We start from the raw sequence: 20,741 nt of genomic DNA, 5'->3' as shown, positions 1-20,741 counted from the left end.
AGCATTGCAATTCGACACATACAACAACACAAAGTTACACATGGAATAAACAAAACATACAGTCAATAATACAGTAGAAAAAAAGAAAACAAAGTCTATAATGGCGACCAAAGGAGGAACTGGCTTTGGGGGTGGCCAGTGAGCTAAACCCACTGGAGTGCGTGCTATGAGTGGGTGCTGCTATGGTGCTATTATTACAGTAGTTTGTATCACTTCTGTATGTCAGCTTGTAAATGAGGATGTTTAACTGTTCTCCAGATATATCCCAATTTCATCATATCTATTAAAAGCATATTTACAAGAGAATGGTATAAATACAGATAAAAGAGGAACCAAGAGGCAATATAATATATGAATTGGCAGACTCAGAGGTCTTTCCTTCTCCTGCTCATCTGCTTGTGACCACCAAGTGGCACCAAATCCAACAGAATCTATCTTGCTCGTAGGTCGGTGGGAGTCTCTCCTCGGTCGTTAGGACCCAGAGAAGGAGTTTAGTGCTCGGTTGCGGTATGAGTGGAGTCGTGAACGTACCCTCCATTGAGAAGTTCGTCAGTCACTCACACGGTAGCAAGCTGCGGAATTTGAAGAGTTCTACTGCCGTTATTCTTGTCTACAATGAGAGAACTTCACTTTAAGGATTGCTTTTGGGTGAGTACAAATGTGATTGCAGAGCTATTTGTTTTTAGAGATCTTAATATGATTTTCAAGTTATGCAAATGTGTTCTTTCATTTATAAGGGTGTAAACACAACACAAGCCTACACAATAATAGAACAGTTATGTCTATTTGTTAAGTAATTTGACTTTTTTTAGAATATTACATACAGCATGGATTTGGTTCTGGTCCTTTTGAAAACCTTGTAATGTCTAGATGCAAATCAGAATGGCAGGGTTTAGGAGTATACCCCATACAGTGTAGGCTATATCAATGCAGGAAATGTAAAACTTGTAATGTATTTGAGGTTTAAAAAGTCTTCTGTAGTTGGTCATTTCATCTCATTTGATTTTACCATACGTAAACTGTAAACTGACAAAAACATCCATTAATTGCAATCCACATAATAATTCACATTTACTGTTGCTGCAGGATTATTTTCCTGCTGTAGCGAACTGGCTCAAATTGAATCCTTCTACATCTGTAGGCCTACTGTACCTCTCAAATCACATGTGGTTAAAATGATTATGCCATTCTCTCATGCAGACGTACATTACAGGTAACTTCAACTGCAGTTTAGCACACAAAAAAACACCAATTTATTCATGCTCACAAAATACCTCTACCTCTTCATTACTGTTTTCTTTATTGTTTCCATTGTTTGATGTATCGTGTGCTGTATGTAGCCCATTGGGAATCATTTCGGTTGGAGCACTTTTTTGTTTCCTTTTTGATAGACTGTTAAATGGCAATGCAGTGAGGTGTATAGGGGTACGAATGACCACTACTGGGAGGGTGTGAGAGGCAATCCATGGTGTGCCGTGATTACGTATTGCTTTTCCACATTCCCAAAATTGCCAGAACAGGGATTTCACCGGCACTGGGGGTTATGACAGTATCATCCAGCACCTCAACGATGGCAAGAAGACATGCAAGGAGATAGAAGACTTCATGAAAGCCAGGTGAGAAGCCATGTAAGATATAGATATAGAAACCATGCATTGAATCCTCAGATTACACTGTTAAAAATGAAGTGCTTTGCAACACTAACTAGTGCCCAACTGAACTGGCACCACCTTAAAGAAAATCTTAACTTTGTTGCTATTGAAACATATGGTTGTGAGGGTTAGGGGTTATGGAATATGACGTGGCGTGTTGTAGCACCACATAATCAAGAGTTGTGCAACACCTTGCCATAGCCTGGGAGCACTAACCCGGAAAAGTTTCAAACTATGGCATTTCGAGTCCTATGTGGTGAAGAATTAGATTACTTCTCTTTTGGTGTCGTTTCCTCTCTCTAAATCTTCTAAAACACTATTGTGGTGTTTCAAATCCTGTCTAGTAGGGTTGTGCGGTATCCAGATATTCATAATGTTATACAGTCCTTCGCTCATTCTGGGATTTAGAGTATTACTGGCTTAGTAAGTGGAGTCAGAAATGCAAAAAAGCTCATTGAGCGTCTAGTACCAGAATGCTAACAAAATTAGCACAAGTAATTGCAATTTTCCCTGGAGGCTGATAGCTAAATATGCTAACAAACACAAACGAAAATAAATCAATTGCAAAGATAGTCAATCCAACTCATATAGTTATCAATATATAGGTAAGAGCTACCGAATGTTATTTTTTGGTGAGTTTGGACATTTACAAGCGAATGTGAACAAGAGACATTGTGCAAATGAACAAACTTTTGACACATGCTTGTCTGAAGGAAGAACAGTACTGACTCTGAAGCAGCATGTGTACACACTGTACTCTGCTCGGAGCAGACAGGCCAAGAACGGAGAGGAGAAAAAACGCAAGGAAATCGAGCAGTGGCAGCTGTACAGATAACTCACCCAAAGGGCTTTGACTTCTCAAACAAGGAAGAAAACGAACACTATAAATTAGGGATTTTCTTTTGTTACTCATAAGAAATATCTTGCTGCGTTTTATAAACGAAGATCTAGAATGCTTCTTGTCATTTCTGCTCGGCATCAGACTAATTTTGTGCTTCAGTTGCACTTTCCACTCGGATGAGAATTCACAAACGGGCTTTCTGTCAGCAGACAGCGCTCTGACTAGGGTGACCACATTTAAAATACCCTAATGCGGGACAACGGGATAATTTAGTGGGACATTTGCAGTATAGTGTAGCCTACACCTGAATATGTTTTTCACACACACAAAAATCTCCCTCCCGCTGCAACAAGCAAGCCTCCCACAAAATGTTGTGATCCAGAAATGAGAGACTGTGGCTGTTTTATGACAATCTGGGAATATGTGGCCAAGGAAACATTTCTGGTTAGTCTTAGTTAGGGAGACTTTTAAAACGGGCTTGAGTAAAGTAGCGGCAAATATGTTGAATTAGCATTGAGAGTTTGACGAAATGATCTTATTCTTCAGTCTAATACGGCTTTTTACTTACTTTTGTAGCTTTTCGTTAGACGCACACTTTTTGTAAGTACCGGTAGTTAACTGTCCTCTCGAAGTTTAGCTGGAATTTAGCCTAAAAGGATTTGACAAATGTGATTTGTTGACGATAAGACACTGGCCTATGTAAATATCAGATCTCATCAATGATTGGAGAAGTATTTGTCACCAGCACCACATCCTCATGATGTAATATCATGTCATAAGCGCAAAGTGACCACAAAAGAGAGGTTGGAATGTCAATTCTCATCGAATTGGTAGGAAGTCTGAATGAAATACGGAACAAATCTATCTAATTTAGATTAGTGGTATTTTCATTTGTTGATCAAATGTGGCACATCATTGTTTGGTTGCAGGACAAAGGGACAACATGCAGGACTGTCCCGCACAATCCGGAACATGTGGTCACCCTAGCTCTGACTGATGTGTAGCTACTTTTCTCCAATAGTTTTCTCGGTGTAGCTAGCCTACTTTTCTCCGGTAAAAACTTTAAAATATACAAATGTATTGAAAAACTTCAAATAAATAGTTTCAATGGTATTGAAAAACAATCCAATGGCTATTTCCAAATACCTCAGTATACGGTATATACGATATATACTGCCTAAGCCTACTGTCTAGTGCAGAAATAGTTTCCAAATGCTGTAAATGGGTATCCCTTTTCTTAGTGTATATTCACTGCTCTTATATGGCATGTTGACAAACTCTACAGTAATCCCAAAAGTTCAAATGCACATGACGCTTTAACATAGGACACAAGATTGTTTTGTGAAAGAACAAATGAATACGTTTGTCCAGAACGATAATTCATTTGTACAAAATTGCTTTTTCAACACATGATTCTGAAGCTTCAAAGGCGTTATTTTTCTTTGCAAGTGATCAAATGACAACTTGAACAGGTCTTTCATATTTTTATATTCATAAAGAAAGTTCAAAGATCTCTAAGCTATTTATCGTATTAATATTCTTCAAAAGTAACAGAAATGTAGAATTATATTGAATATCAATGGGGGGAAAAGACATGCAAGGACTGCTTATGTGAGCATTAGCACTTAAACAAACCTTGTACAAAACTTCAGGCCAGGGCTCAAGTCATCCATTACGTTAATGTCTCAGACCTGAGTCTTTATGTTCAGTGGATTGAATGACAGTAGAGTTTAGATTATGATATTATTGACAGCTGACAATTCAGTTGGCATGAGTTTGTGAGTCTTGTCTTCGCTGGCTTTGGTAAGGATCGTCAATAGGCGCTAAAGCAGTTAGCATCCATGAATGGGGTAGGCCAATGCTAGAGCAGGCTACATTTGCAGTGGCTATTTACTGTAGCGTATAACATGTGAGTCATACATCAAATAATAGATAAAGCTCATAAAGTTACCAGGCAAACAAGCCAGCAGTATTAACTGAAAAGCCTGCCGTAATTTAAAACAAAAGGTGAAAGGTGCAAAACTGCAAACAATGACATGTGGCATCATGAAAACTCATCAAAATTGCTGTTCGACTTTGACTATTAAGCATTAGTGGCTGATATTCTACACAAAACCCATGTTCTCCTTGAGTGAATTCCTTTTATGTTTCCTTCCTTAACGTGAAAACATTTTGTACTCACATTTTCATTGACACATACTTCCTTGGATTGTTTTGGAGAGTTTAATCTGAGCGTCTGGTGTGCTTTCACCTGAGTTCGTGAAGGACCAACAAACGTGGCAGTTTTTTTTACTCGACCATAGAGTTCTCTGGAGGGCGCACCTTCCACGAACGCCCCCTCTCCAACTCCATGCCTCAGACTTGGGGGATTTCTGAACAGTACGGCAGCACAATGTTTGTATCAGGTCTCAGGATAAGACCCATATGCAGAGAGTTCGAATCACAGATGTTTAATAACAAAACAGGGGGCAGGCAAACTACAGGTCAAGGGCAGGCTGAGGTCAGTAATCCAGGGCAGAGTCAGTAAGGTACAGAACAGCAGGCAGGCTCAGGGTAGGCAGAGGTCAGTAAACCAGGGCAGAGTCAGTAAGGTACAGAACGGCAGGCAGGGTCAGGGCAGGCAGAATGATCAAAACCGGAAGAACTAGAAAACAGGGAATAGAGAGAACAGGAGTACGTGACAAAACACGCTGGTAGGCTGGACGAGACAAGACGAACTGGCAACAGACAAACAGAAAGCACAGGGGAAAATGGGCGACACCCGGTGGGGGGGTGAAGACAAGCACACGACAGGTGAAACAGATCATGGTTGTGACCGTTTGAAGTTCACATTTTGCCTTTAATCTAAACCTTTGCCTTTAAATAGGGGTTCCAAATTCATCATACGGTACGTGACTGTGTGGTTGAGTGGGTAAAATTCCAAAGAAATTGGAGGTTCGGGGGTTCAATTCCTTCTTCTACCTTTCCAACTTTCACTCCATAATGACGATGGAATTTCGCCTCCTCAAAAATCTCCCTAGGCCCTATTCAGACTTGAGATAAGTTGATTTAACATTACTTGAATCCATGTTTTATTGAGTCCATGCTAGGTCTACTTATCTCAAGTCTGAATCGGACCACATGTGCTCAGTATAACAAGGGTGGTTCAGCACAACCGTTTAGTCCTGAAGATTGGCTGAGAGCATTAAGGCAGTGTTTTGACAAGCAGGACCCGGGTTCACATCCACCTCACATGAATACCAGTGATGAAGGACCATTTTACACTTTACCTCATGGTACCTCTGCTATAACTTAGATTGCCCTAAACATTTTGATTGTAACAATATGTATCATCATCTTACAATGGGTCCTAGAAAATGTAGCCAATGTCAGCCCATCATCAATCCATATTTATGCTATAAACCATTTGCAATTTAAAACCATCAGATTGGATGCGAGACAGTCTGCCAAAACATACTTTTGATGTGTTGATGCTGCCTTTTACATGCACTGAAACATCAAAAAGTGTTTTTTCAACACTCACTTAAAGCACAATTACTCAGATTAAAGAACCACTTCAGAGTACTTCCGTTTTTAAACACAATCAGTGTATCATAACACTTGGGTCTACGTTCAAACACCCTCCAAACACCAGATATCAGCATAGGTGCACTACTTTTCATGTTTTTTTTTTTTGTTTGTTTTTTATTGTGTTTTTGAGTCTCTCTATTTTGTTAACAGTGTACTACAGAGAATATGCTCTGGAAAAGAGACTTTGAATGCTATAGTTCTGTTATAGGTGACAGCGCCCACAGGCTCTGCTGCCATGTCGTTCTTGTTGTTGTCTGTTTGTTTTCACCGAATATCAGCAATGTGTTGTTGTGGGCTGACCTTTTCAAAGGGCATTGAGGAGTCGTTCCACGACACAGAAGTAAGATAAGGAAGTCATTTAAGGGATGATGCCCGAGAAGCCGGCGTTTGGAGGATATAATGGCACGGGTGTTGTTAGGCCCGAGACGAAGTGGTTCCAAGTAGAACTGTTTGGGGTTCCAGGTGGAACCCTCCGTAGAGAAGGGTTCTACCTGCAACCACAAAGGGTTCTTCAAGGGGTTCTCCTATGGGGATAGCCAAAGAACCCTTTAAGGTTCCAGATAGCACCTAGTTACTGTGTAATACACCACACGATTTGAAGGGGGAGAATTTCCCCCTAATCTAAATAGACACCTTTCCTGGCCAACTGATACAGCATAGTTCACCAAAGTTCATATTATGAATCATTTCTATGTTTGATTTGATTGTCTCTGTAACGAATGCGCTGAGAGTCGGGAAGCAAGTACAGGGAGTGAGTGTTTTAATAAATAAACAAGCAAAACAATTAACACGAAACACAAACAACACATGAAACAGAGTCAATAACACCCGAGGAAAGAACCAAAGGGTTGTGACAGATATAGGGAAGATAATCAAAGAGGTGATGGAGTCTAGGTGAGTGTCACGCTGGTGCGCTTGACGATGTTGACAGGTGTGCGGGATAATCAGCAGCCTGACGACCTAGAGGCCCGAGAGGGAGTATAGTTGAGCCGGCTGGGGCGCAGGAACCTGCCAGACCGGCTGAGGCAGGGGAGCCTGGCGATCCGGCTGAGGCATGAAAGCCAGAGGAGCCGGCTGAGGCAGGGGAGCCGGTAGCGGCTCCCGGACCCGCCGTTATTTATATTATTTACACTGACACAAAAAAATATATATATCATATTGAAAGATAGAAAGTGTGGTTTTGCAAATATATTGCAGTCATATGTAGAAAAAATAGAAAAAAGTGAAAGCAGTTATGGTGAAAGTTGCCTATATTTGAATTTTCTTTATCTCATGGACACTAGGACCCTTCGGTGGTGCAAATCTTCACACTATAGCCAAATCTTCTCTCATGCGCATGTTGTAGATAACATTTGTGAACTGTTTACCTTGTTGAATGCACCTCTGAAGAGATGTGTTTGGTCATCTTTCAGAGCATCCATAGAGGAGAAGTATGCCAAAGAGCTACTGGGTCTCTCCAAGAAGGTGTGTGGGTGCAATGAGATGAAGTAAGTCCGTCTGTTGTTGCCGATGTTATCCATGCTGTAGTCGATATTGCTTGCCATCAGTCAGACACTGTGAAAATGTATACAGAAATCATTTGAAAGGCCTGCTATTGAAGGTAGAGATGCCCTTGTAATGGGCTTTGTTGAAAGCCCTTAAAAGCCATCACATAACATGTTTAATAGCCTTCTTATTACCCTGGTGCCAATCTGTCTCAAACAAGACAAGTAAATGCAAACTTGCAGTGAATTCAGAAAGGTTTTCAGACGCCTTTTTCCACATTAAAGCCTTATTCTAAAAATGGATGAAATAGTTTTTTTCCTCGTTAGGCTATAGACAATACCCGATAATGACGACGCAAAAACTTTTTTTGTTTTGTTGTTGTTATATTTGGGTTGTTGATATTGCCTGGCATGCAGCCTTCAGATGGCACACTAGAAGGCTGTGGATCTGCCCATTGATAGCACTGTCTGAAGTTGACCAAACCCATTTTTTTTGGCGTGTTGTATGATGGTTTGCACGCTTCAACGGCTCATTGACCACGCAGCACTACACGCATGAGCGTTATTAGTGCATTTGTGTTACACGATTGAATTACTGTTGGGGCCTTTTTCTGTCGAGAAGGATTCTGTCAGTGGTTTGAGTGTCCATCCTGTTTCAGCTTGGTCACATGCTTCAAATGGTTTTGTGGTTAAGGCCTTTTCCGGTAAGGTGGGGGGGGGGGGGGGGGGGGGGGGGGCAGGGATGGGGTGGTTAATTAATCATACAGCTCATTCTCTTCATTCTTAATTATTCTTTGTTATGTGAGGTCAGGTTGTTTTGCATAAATTTCATTTCATCATTTTACATCATTTGTGTGTTTGTTTAGCACACTGAAGAGATCACTGGATGTGTTCAAACTGCGTAAGTGTTGCAGTCACAACAATGTGCCGGTTGATATATGTTGATGACTGTGCTATGAGTTGGTATTTCCACGTGATGTGTGTTGTGTCGTCATCCACATAATTTACTCATTCACTCAAACCCTCTTTTACAACATAGAAACTGAACATGTGAGTTTGTCACACCTACAACTGGCACAAACAATAAGGGATGAGGCAAAAAAACTCGAGGACTTCAGGGAGAGACAGAAAGAGGCAAGGAAAAAGGTACCATTGCATTCTATCAACTACGTAAACCCCTGAAATAAATGTAGGAAATTTAAAACATCTTTAGTTACTTATAGACCTAATAATGCATTGCTAATACAGTGCACTCTGCTTAATAGTGAATGCGTTTATAGTGATCAACCACTTATAACTGCTAACATCAAATCGTCCTTCATTGATGTGACAATGCGCACTGTAATTGCAAATCAGGGATTTATCATCTCTATCGTCTTAGGTACAATATAATATCTTTGACACTTCTTCTTCGCAGGTTGAACAACAGATGGATGCCCTACACAAACAGAGGGCCACTCAGTTCAAGAAAACCATGGAGGTAAGCTGGAGAACTTTCCTATATTATTAGTCAAGCCACCAGTTATCATCCATTCTGTCATCTAAAGTCATGTCTAGTTTCAGTCATCATGTTACCAAAATGTGAAACAGACTATTGTAATATAAGTCATCCTTCCTCAACAGCCATGAGAAGTGAATAAGGGGCGGAACCTCTCAAATAAATAGGAAGTTACATTATATGTACTGAGGCACCTCGAATGAAGGGGAAGTTATTATAAGTTAGTATATTTTGGCCTCCTGGGTGGCGCAGTGGTTAAGGGCGCTGTACCTCAGCGCCAGCTGTGCCACCAGAGACTCTGGGTTCGCGCCCAGGCTCTGTCGTAACCGACTGCGACCGGGAGGTCTGTGGGGCGACGCACAATTGGTCTAGCGTCGTCCGGGTTAGGGAGGGTTTGGCCGGTAGGGAAATCATTGCGCACCAGTGACTCCTGTGGCGGGCCAGGCGCAGTGCACGCTAACCAAGGTTGCCAGGTGCACAGTGTTACCTCTGACAAATTGGTGCGGCTGGTTTCCGGGTTGGATGGCGCTGTGTTAAGAAGCAGTGCGGCTTGGTTGGGTTGTGTATCGGAGGACGCATGACTTTCAACCTTCGTCTCTCCCGAGCCCGTACGGGAGTTGAAGCGATGAGACAAGATAGTAGCTACTAAAACAATTGGATACCACGAAATTGGGGAGAAAAAGGGGTTAAAAAAAAAAAAGTTTGTACATTTTATTATTACATACAGTGTCTTCTGTCACACCCCTCGACTTGTTCCACATGTTGTTGTGTTACAGCCTGAATTCTCTTTGTGCCTGTCGCCATCTCTGCTTTTGAGAAAGGCATGACGGATCTGGTTTCTGTTGTTGCTGCATACACAGCGGAGACTGCCATTGACCAGGATATTTGAGTCTTGTTGTGCATCGCACGTGCTCCTAATGAGACCGATTTCAACTCCTCTGAACATTCTGTCATCAGTGTTTCAATGTCTATTTGGCATTCTGGACAAACGATCAGCGTCAATGTTCTCTTTGCCTGGACGATATCTGATAGTGAAATGGAAATTGGCGAGTTCTGCAACCCATCCGCACTCCGTTGCGTTCCAGCTTGGCGGTCGACAAGACGTAGGTAAGGGGATTGTTGTCACTGTAGGCTGTGAAGGTCGGTGCACAGTATAAGTAATCGCGGAACTTTACTGTGATTGACCAGTACAGGGCTAGAAACTCACATTTTCCTGAGTGGAAATTGTAGTTTTTCTCAGGTGCAGTCAAGGTCCGAGATGCATAGGCTATCATACACAGTTTTTTTGTGTCTTGTTTCGGATACAACACAGCTCCTAAACCTTTGTCTGATGCATCTGTGTGAATGATAAACGGCTTTGAGAAGTCTGGGAAACCGAGCACAAGCGGTCTATCAGCTGCTCCATTATCTGTTGATGCGCATCAGTCCACGTCATTGATTTGTGAGAGGGCAATCCTCTTGTTTCCCCCTTTGCCTGCCATTTCTTTGCTTTGTTGTGTGTACCTGTAACTTCTTCAGGAGACATTGTGAGCAGGTTGTAGACGGGGCTAGCAATGCGTGAGAAGTCTTTGATGCATTGCCTATAGTAGCTCAGCAACCCCATGGTTCCTCTGAGCTCTTCTCGTGTACTTGGTGTTTTGTCCTTCAGAGCTCTGACTGCTGCAGTATCAGCTGAATCGATTTTGCTTCCCTCGGGCAGACACTATTCTCCCTAAAGAGCGATCCCTCCTCTGCGAATATCTCACACTTTCTGGGCTTCAGCGTTATCCCATAAACTCTTAGTCTCTGTAGTACTTTTCTAAGGATGTCGATATGGTTCTCAAAGGTCTTGCTGAAGACGAGGTTGTCGTCCAGATACAGGATACAGATCTCATCTGTCAAGCCATCCAAACATTCCTCCATACAGCGCTGGAAGGCTGCGGGTGCATTCATGAGTCCAAACGGAATCCGAACCCACTCATACAGTCCCCAGGGGCTCACAAAGGCTGTCATGGGCTTGCTTTCCTTTGCAATGAACCCTTGGTGATATGCTTTTCCCTGATCCAAGAGTGAAAATCAGGAATGTCCTCCAAGGCTGTCCATGATATCCTGTACTCTGGGTATTGGTTGGCGGTCAGGGTGAGTCTTCCTGTTCAGCTCCCTGTAGTCTATGCACAGTTGTAAGCTACCGTCCTTTTTCCTTACACATATGACTGGGGAAGAGTAAGGAGAGTTGGACTTCTCCACCCAACCCTGTGCTATCAGGTCATGCACGTAGTCTTTCACCATTCGTCTCTGTGTGCAGTATTTCCGGTGTTCAGCCCAGAGTTCATTTTGCCATTCTCTCGAACAGTAGAGTGTTTTCTTACAGGATGGGCACTGTTGCAGTGCATGGCCCTTTTCTCTCATGCCACAGGTTGTACAGTGTTGGGACGTGTCTGTGTGACTGATTACTCCCTGTTCCACAGGGGCAACCTGTCTTCATTTTAAAGGAACCTCTTTGGTTGGCCTTGTTTCTTCTAAACCGACAGCCTGCCAGGAAGTGGTCGCTGCTCCCACACCTGTAGCAGTGCTGGCAGTACTACTCTGATCTGCTCTGATGGCAGTGGAAGCACCTTCTCATACGGGCACGGTTTGGGGTTGCATAGTATCGCTGTGGTGCATATCTCTGCTGGAACTGTGCTGTTTCTCTCACCCTTGGTCGGTGTCTCGGCTGGAACCGGGATACTTTACCTCTGGTTCAAATCGCTGTTGATGTAACTGGACAGTTTCTCCCATCCGTCCTAGACCACGAGCTGGCCAGTGCTGCTGCGGTGGGGGGGGGGGGGGGGGAGCCTTGTGCTTTATAATGCGCTGAAAGTTATCCTGTTCTCTGCTTGGTGGTGGGGGATATTGCTGCGGTATGAACACAGGTTGTTTAATGGGTTCTATGGTTTGTGAGACTTCAGCACTCAAGGTCTTTAACACCATCATATCAGACCTCAGTTATTTTGTTGTCCTATGGTAGCAGCAATTGACAGAACCAACACTGTGGTAGTTGTCTTCAAACAAATGGCAATGTTTTAGAGACTTTCCTGTTGTCAGTCATTCAGTGAAGAATAGCATAGTCAGTAAAGCGTTTTCACACATTCAGACGTGTAACCCCACTTCCCCTGTTATTCCATGTCGTTAACCAAAGTCAAAGAAGACATATGAGCAAAAGTGTCGAGACAAAGAGGAAGCAGAACAGAACATGAACCGAAATGCAAGCACCAGTAACGCCAAGCAGCAGGAAAAGGTAAGCTTCAGAGAAACGGACCACACATTGTCCCGGAGGCAAAGTTTCAAACCCTGACTGCACCACTTTCCATTCTATGTCCTTCTCCTCTCTCTCCCCCATCTCCATAACTTATTCACTGAATAAAAAAAATATAAAAAAACACGAACGTGACAGTGCAGTCAATTGTGGTTTTCCTGTTTTTTTTTATAAACAATATTTCAACACAATGGGGTCGAAACACTCTGAATTTGTGAAAATAATGATAATGCTCTTTTAGTGCTTTTTGAAAGAAAAAAAAACACTTGAAATGTCAGCCTGTTCAAGTGGGATGGTATTTTTGTCCCACAGCATGTCATCCCAATCTGATCTGATTATTCTGACCAATGAGCAGTCATCTTTCATTTGCATTTACACCAATGCATTGTTGAATACTCGTTTGTGATTGGCTTGAAGGGCATTCTAGACCGTGCATTATTTCCCTTCTAATGCACGGTATATCAACACGGTAGAATTCAATGGCTATATTTCATTCTTACATGTTCTATGTTTGGACTGCTTTTGAAAGCAAAAGTCAAATTTAAAAGAAAACGTATTGGCATTGTTTAATGGGATTCGTCATTCATTATTTTCCATAGAACGAATAGCCCCACATTAATTATCCCTTACATGTATCCTGCTACTTTGAAGGGATAAGTGGGGTAGGCTCTAGTCTAGAGTCCTCCAAACAGGGCTGTGTATGTCAATATACTGTGTTCACATTTGTATCGACACGCCCACACAATCAGACTGAGCATTTCAATGGCAAAATGAGGCTCAGGGAAATAAATGATTAAAAAAAAGCATATTTTTTGTTTATTTTCGTGAAATAAACACACACAGTGATTTATTAGACATGCAGTGATGATTTAAACATGTCATTAAAAAGACTGCTTTAAAAATGCTGGCGACACTAAATGAGCTGAGTGAGCCATGAGAATCTGTTGAGCTAAGGAAACAGCAGGCCTATTTTGACCACAGGAATTCGACCGCAAGAATTAGGCCTACACTGACCACAGGAAGAACACGGCTATCTAGCTTGTACACCGTTTATGAAGTGGACATTTTCCAATATGACGACATATTTTTACTGTATACTTAAAACAAAAAAAATAACTAAAGTAACAACCTGAACACAAGGAAGGGTTACGCAAAGTACCGAATATGTCCTCAGTGTTTTTCTTTGTCATCTTTCAGCTATTTGCAAGAACAAATCAAGCAAAAATGAATGCAGAGGTAGCTGGTAAGAATGACAACCTATTATCCCTTTTGACTCTTGTCCACCATAAACAGGGGAAACCACAAATCATCATCTAGGGTTATGTGCTGATAGTATGGTCTCCAAATATGTATGTTCTCTGATTGGAATCCCAGACAGGCTATACATGCAGAATGTGACTGCGCTGGGAAGAATCAGGGAGGACTGGCAGAAGGAGCATGTCAAAGCATGCGAGGTAAGGGCCAGAAAGCATCAGAGTATTTTTGTTGGTTTTTTAGTTGAATACTGTATTACTTTTACATTATTTGTAATATTTGTACTGTGCCGGACAAGAAGGAAACCGCTCAGGGATTTCGCCATGAGGCCAATGGCAACCGTTACAGAGTTTATTGACTGTAATAGGAAAAAAACAGAGGATGGATCAACAACATTGTAGTTACTCCACAATACTAACCTAATTGACTGAGGGAAAAGAAGGAAGCCTGTACAGCAGTGTTTCCTAAACTCGGTCCTCGGGACCTCAAGGGGTGCACATTTTGTTTTTTTTGCCCTAACTCTACACAGCTGATTCAAATTATCAACGCTTAATGATTAGTTGATTATTTGAATCAGCTGTATAGTGCTAGGACAAAAATCAAAACGTACAACCCCTTGGAGTCCCGAGGACCGAGTTTAGGAAACCCTGCTGTACAGAATAAAAAGTTTCCAAAACATGTATCCTCTTTATAACAGGGCACCTAAAGTAATACTGCAAAAAATAAATGTGGCAATGCAATTCACTTTTTTGGGCAAATGTCAAACAATCCTGGTGTGGAAAGCTCTTAGAGACTCACACTGCTGTAATCGCTGCCAAAGGTGCTTCTACCAAGTATTGTCTCAGGATTGTAAATACTGATGTAAGCGCGTTTTTTATGTATTTTATTTTCATTAAATTTGCTGACATTTGTAAAAACATGTTTACACTTTGTCGTTAGTGGTGTTGTGTGTAGATTGGTGAGAAGAAAAAAAACAGATATTTAATCCATCTTGAATTCAAGCTGTAACAACAAAACAACAAAAATGAATACTTTTTGAAGGCACCGTATACCATTTAGTGCTCTGTTACATCCAGGTATTTGAGAAGCAGGAAGTTGAGAGGATTAACACTCTAAGGAACATGGTGTGGACTCATCTCAACCAGCTCTCCCAGCAGTGTGTCACCAGCGATGAGGTAAAGTCACACTTCAAATGCTTTATTTCCTAGGGACTCATCAAGGTGCAATCTGCAGTAGTTACTTACTGGTAGTCAATGTTCATTTGTTTTGTTGTAAATAATACGCAAAGAATAGCGTGAAGGATTGTGGCTGTAAGGGACCTTCCATATTGCTTGTTTCTAACTTGTTTGTCTGTGTTCAGCTATATGAGGAAGTGAGGAAGTCTCTTGAACATTGCGACATACAGAAGGACATTGAACACTTTGTGAACCTCAGACGGACTGGGGATAAACCACCAGGTACAGTTCCTCACTCTTCACGGGTCCGCTTTGTCATCCAAAGAAAACAACAGGCACATTACAATACATAATAGGTCATCTTAAGGGCTACAATGAAAATCAGACTTTTTTTGTGTGTGTCATCCTTGATACTTTTATGTAGGCATTAGCCTTGTTATTCGTGTCCGGGCCCCCCTCCTTGACAGTCTAGTTGTTTATTGTAGTTGTACTCACTACTCACCCCCTGACCTGCTCGGTCCTCACTTCTCAGCTCCTATTCTGTATGATAACTTCTACGGCAGTCAGAGGGTCCCCGTAGCACCATCAGTCACCCAAATGACTCCATCTATCACCAGGTGAGTGTGATTTTATCAATAAATGTTTTGGTATATTGTATAATATATTGAAAGGGGAACAACACGCACAACAGATGATGATTTTCCCCTTACCAAAAAAATATTATTTTTTTTATCGTAATTCTCATCATGTCATGTCGATTTCTATTTTGTCTGTTTTGTGAACATCAGGAGACCACTGCCTAATCCAACCAACACCGGAGGTGAGGTATATGTTAAAAAACGACTGAGATATTTCTATATTATGACAAAGTTGTCAGATATAATCCGTCCTTGAAAATATGAACAAACTGCTCTTTGTTTTCCATTGAATGACCTGCCGCTGCCTGTTTGTTTATTTACTTGTGTTTTGACTTCCTCTGCTGTAGGTGATTTGATCAACTCAACTGCATTAGATCCAGATCGAGCCTACAGCGTTATACAATACTAGCACACGGGTAAGTCGTGTATTCTTCAGTATTACAGCTTCAGTCAAATGACCATTGTCATCACAATAAGTTTGAGCCCACCTAAATCCATGGTTTTATTCGTTTAATTTCCAGTTATCTATGGGTATTGATATCGACTGCCTGGTGGAATGCTGAGTGTGGATCCCTTCAGTGATGGATGTAAAGAGTGGACTTTGTGCTTTGTGCATTCAACAGTGACACCTTGACAAGCTAATTCAGAAACACCACCAACGCTGACGTTAGTACAGCATGTTTTGATTATGTCATCATCATTGTGGTTTTATAGCTGTGTTATAAACAGTAAGGTTAAGTGTCATAGCTCATATACAATATATGTCAATTGGTAATATATTTAGTTTTTGTACAGTCTAAACCAGGAAATATTGTTAAAGCAAAAATAAAAGTAATCACCACAACTATTTGTTATTATTATTATTATTATTTTATTGGCCCATCCACCACCTCCCCTCTTTGGAGGACCAAAATAATTGGACCAGAATAAAGCTTAGATGTACATCTACTGTACACACATCTTTCATACATGGCACATCTCTCTTTCTTTTCTTTACAGTAGTTACATAGTTGACATACATCACATTCAGATAGAAGGTACCCAAACGCATACGCTATACATTATGTATTGTGTTTTTAGTCAACTATTATAGAACATGAGCTTTTAAACATGAGCTTTTAAACCCACCCCTCAGCTACTCTCAGTCCATCTCACCTATTTCCTTAAATTCCCCTCTTATGATTTCCATGTGCCGTATATTTTTCAACTGTGCTGTGATGTTTCACATAAATTCTGAACCTTTCTAATCGCATAGTATCTACAGATTGTAAGTTAAAGATGAATATTTTCACAAAAAGTATTATGTTGTTGATAGATTTACTATTGCTTTCCAAATCTCCCAACAGTGCTATTTGTTGGGTTAATTTTAGGTAAATGTTGAGATTTTTCTGCCATTTCTGAACCGGTGACCAGAAACAAGCTACACCGGGGCAATACTAGAATAAGTGATCTAATGAGTCTGTCTCTTCGCAGCAAACTCTGCAGAGCTGAGATGGTTGTATGCCCCCATAGACATAGCATTCTGTTGGTGGCAAGAATTTTGTACAATAATTTCAATTGGAAAAACGTTGAATCAAGCGTTGTTTTTTGTATCCGTTTATAAACAATGTGCCATGGAATTGGCACATTGAAAATCTCTTCTCATCTATTTTGTAACCTGTATGGGGCTGCAGTCAACATTTTGGCCTTCAAATGAAACAGGAATATTTTTTATATTTATGACGATTGTTTTGGCCAATTTCGGTCTTTAATAAAGGGCAGACAAAACAAATTCACAAATGTATGTGTAGGAATCTTGAATGATGATCATACTCTTGTTTGAATAACCTGCTACAACTGTTATACTGACAGTATTGACATGTTTGATTGACATGATGAGCGGGACACTCCCCTACGAGGGCATACAGAGTAGGTGCCTCCCACACATTTCCTGCTCAAGGCTCTGAAGAAGGCGATTCATGCCTATTGTTTGTTTGTTTCATCAATAAATCTATATGATTTACGCAAAAACAGAGCGTTCCTTTCTCTTTATTCTCCCAGATGGTCACCAGTTGAAGTATACTGGGGTAAGGAATGCTTTTTGGAGGTTCCCTACCCACTCCTTAATTTTTTTGCGGTAATGCTGCAATCAGTTGGTTGTAATTGTGGATAGCGCAAAAAAAATTGTTAGCTGCATATGTGAAATAACTCCACCTTTCCTATTCATAAAATAATAAACAAAGATCATTCCTTTTTTTCTATAAATCATTTAAATTTGTATCAATTAGTATATTTGAGTTGAACCGTAATATTTGTTGTAACATTTGTCCTGTGTTTTCTGGAGGATGAAACTGGAATTGCAACCAGCTTTGTATGGCTTGTTTTAGAAAGGGAGGTTAGGTAAGTGAGAATTGAGTGTGTGGGAATGTCCATAGGGGGAGTAGCAGGGGGAGGGGGAGCAGGCAGCTGTCTAGTGGTGGCTATTCAGCAGCCTGATGGTCTGAGGGTAGAAACTATTGGCCAGTCTTTCAGTTATTGCCATGGTGCTCCTGTCCTGGCTGTGTCTGTGATTGAAGCGGGGAGAACAGGGCATCGCTTGTGTTGGTTGGGGGGGGGGAAATTTCTTCAGCATCCTGAGGTTGAAGAGTCGCTGTCGTGCTTTCTATGCTAGACCACTTCAGCTTCTGAGATGTGTACGCCTAGGAATTTGAAGTTATTGACCGTCTCTTCGGCAGCCCCATTGAGGAGGATGAGGGAGTGTTCAGCCTGGTTTGTCTTGAAGTCCACAATCAGCTTTTTTATTTGCTCATGTTGAGGGAGATGTTGTTTACCTGGCACCATGCCGTCCGAGTGCCTACCTCCTCCCTGTAGGCTGTCTCGTCATTGTTGGTGTTGTCAGCGAACTTGATGATGGAGTTGGAACTGTGTGAGGGCACGCAGTCATGGGTATACAGAGAATACAGGAGGGGACTGAGGACGCACCCTTGTGGGGCCCACGTGTTGAGGATCAGTGTTGAGGAGGTAATGTTGCCTACCTCCACCACTTGGGAGCGGCCCGTCAGGAAGCCAGGACCCAATTGCATAGGGAGGAGTTCAGACCCAGGGCCGTGAGCTTTGTAATGAGCTAATAGGACACTGTGGTATTGAAGGATGAGCTGTAGTTAATGAACAGAATCCTCTCAAAGGCAATCCTTTTGTCCAAGTGGGTAACTGCAGTGTGCAGTGCAATGGCGATTGCGTCGTCCGTGGATCTGTCAGGGCGGTAGGCGAGTTGGAGAGGAGGTGAGAGGGAGGGAGGAGGTGATATGGTCTTTGACCAGCCTGTCGAAGCACTTCATGATGATGAAAATGAGTGCTACTGGTCGGTAGTAATTCAGTTCAGTTACTTTCCCTTTTTTGAGCATAGGGATGATAGCAGGTGGGAGATAGAGGCCTCAGCTAGGGAGAGATTGAAAATGTCAGAGAATACAACAGCTAGCTGGTCTGCACATTATCTGAGGTGCCTGCTAGACATGTTATCTGGGCCGGCTGCCTTGCGAGGGTTAACACGTTTGAATGTCTTACAGATGTCCTCAGTAGAGACGGAATGTGTAGCCCACGTTGTCATCTGGGGCTCTCCTCGGCAGCTCAAGGTCAATGTGCTCCATTTTCAATTAACTGAAAGTGAGAGGCTGTAATCTTGTATACAGGGAAAACGTCAATTTTTGAGGAAGGGGTGAGATATTCTTATTAATCTACTGGAGAACCAGTTTGGGCATAACTTTTGTATGACTGATGATTTTAGCAAATTTTTTCCCCCCAAACTCCTATTCATTATATAAATAAGCAAGGAAAATGTTGTCTGGCTTGCCATTCCAAACAAAGTGAAATATGTTTTGCTCATATCATTTAAAAAACAAATTGTTCGATGTAGGCAGGGCCAGAAGTAAATAGGTAAACTGGAATATGACTAAAGAATTAATCAGGGTGATTTTTCCACAAATAGTCGGGCATTTAACTTTCCATGGTAGCAAGATCTTATCTATTTTTGCTAACTTTCTTTTTAAAGTTCACATGCAGCAGCTACTCTTCTTGGTGTTGAAAGCGTTCCATAGGGATGCTGGCCCACGTTGACTGCAATGCTTTCCACAGTTGTGTCAAGTTGGCTGGATGTCCTTTGGGCGGTGGACTATTCTTGATACACGTGTGAAACTGTTGAGCATGAAAAACCCAGCACCAACTACCATACCCTGTTCAAAGGAACTCAAATCTTTTGTGTTACCGATTCACTCCCTGAATGCACATATACACAATCCATATCTCAATTGTCTCAAGGCTTACAAATCCTTCTTTAACCTGTCTCCTCCCCTTCATCTACAATGATTGAAGTGAATATATCAAGTGACATAGGGATTTTGTTGGGATGGGGGAAGAGGGGGGTGGGGAGGGGTTGGTGCTGTGGGATTATTTAAGAAACTCTTTGAAGACTTAGGGTTTCAGATGTTTTCAGTAGATGGGCTGGGACACTGCTCTCCTAGCTTCAGGGGGAAGCTGGTTCCAACTTCGGGGTGGACGAAGAAGAGCTTTGGCACCAGACATGACACCAGACATGACACCAGACTGTCCAAAGCATATTGCAACTTTTCAATACAAGAGGGCTAATTTTGTTTGTTGATTCGTACATGAATATAGAACAATACAGGTGCATGATCTAAAAGTCTTAGAGTTGCTTGATAAAGTCAGAATGACTTATGTATAAATTCATCTAAATATTTGTTGTGGATCAATAAATATTTTTTTTGTGACAGTCACTCATTTATTTAACAAACGCATGTGTACCACGTAGTTGTTTCCTGTTGTGGTCTATGGTAATCTCACGGTCTGTACTGGTACACTGTACCTTGTTTGACGCAGGCTTGTTTCTGGCTGGTGATTGCTAACAGATCTTGTGGAGACAAACTAACACATGTCAGATTAAGGTTGCATAGACAAGTGAATAGTCTGGAGGTAACATTGCTCTCTAGTGGTATTAATGCACATCGTGGAGGACACATATCGACGGGGCTGTAGTGGAGCGGGTCGAGATCTTCAAGTTCCTTGGATCTATCATGGTCCAAACACACCAACGTGAAGAGAGCACAACCATGCCTATTCCCCTCAGGAGGCTGAAAATATTTGGCATGGGAACTCAGATCCTCCAAAAGTTCTAAAGCTGCACCATTGAGAGCATCGCCACCTGGTAATTTATTTTAACTTTCCTTAACTAGGCAAGTCAGTTAAGAGCATTCTTTTTTTTCAATGGCGGCCTAGGAACAGTGGGTTTACTGCCTTTTTCAGGGGCAGGACGACAGATTTTTTTACCTTGTCAGCTCGGGGATTCGATCTTGTAACCTTTCG

The 20,741-nt window shown here is 41.7% G+C and overlaps 1 protein-coding gene across 2 annotated transcripts; it reads left to right on the top strand.

Moving 5' to 3' along the window:
• The first annotated feature begins 485 nt into the window (after positions 1-485).
• LOC110523916 (proline-serine-threonine phosphatase-interacting protein 2) lies at positions 486-16,230 on the top strand. 2 transcript variants are annotated; one of them, XM_021603065.3, is made up of 15 exons: positions 486-648; positions 1,521-1,616; positions 7,476-7,550; positions 8,414-8,448; positions 8,587-8,693; positions 8,965-9,027; positions 12,203-12,301; positions 13,517-13,562; positions 13,694-13,773; positions 14,650-14,748; positions 14,934-15,030; positions 15,281-15,365; positions 15,537-15,568; positions 15,734-15,802; positions 15,908-16,230. In XM_021603065.3, exons 2-14 carry the CDS (start codon positions 1,606-1,608, stop codon positions 15,793-15,795), a joined length of 891 nt encoding a protein of 296 aa, XP_021458740.3. In that variant the 5' UTR covers positions 486-648; positions 1,521-1,605; the 3' UTR covers positions 15,796-15,802; positions 15,908-16,230. The 2 variants fall into 2 exon arrangements, with proteins under 2 accessions (XP_021458740.3, XP_021458739.3); XM_021603064.3 differs by having other exon boundaries at positions 1,516-1,616.
• Positions 16,231-20,741: the final 4,511 nt, after the last annotated feature.

The sequence above is a fragment of the Oncorhynchus mykiss genome, chromosome 5 (assembly GCF_057628025.1).
Source record: "Oncorhynchus mykiss isolate SJ-2025 chromosome 5, ASM5762802v1, whole genome shotgun sequence".
Classification (NCBI taxonomy): domain Eukaryota; kingdom Metazoa; phylum Chordata; class Actinopteri; order Salmoniformes; family Salmonidae; genus Oncorhynchus; species Oncorhynchus mykiss.
Note: the sequence above shows the minus strand (reverse complement) of the source record. Positions and strands in the feature narration are given on the sequence as shown.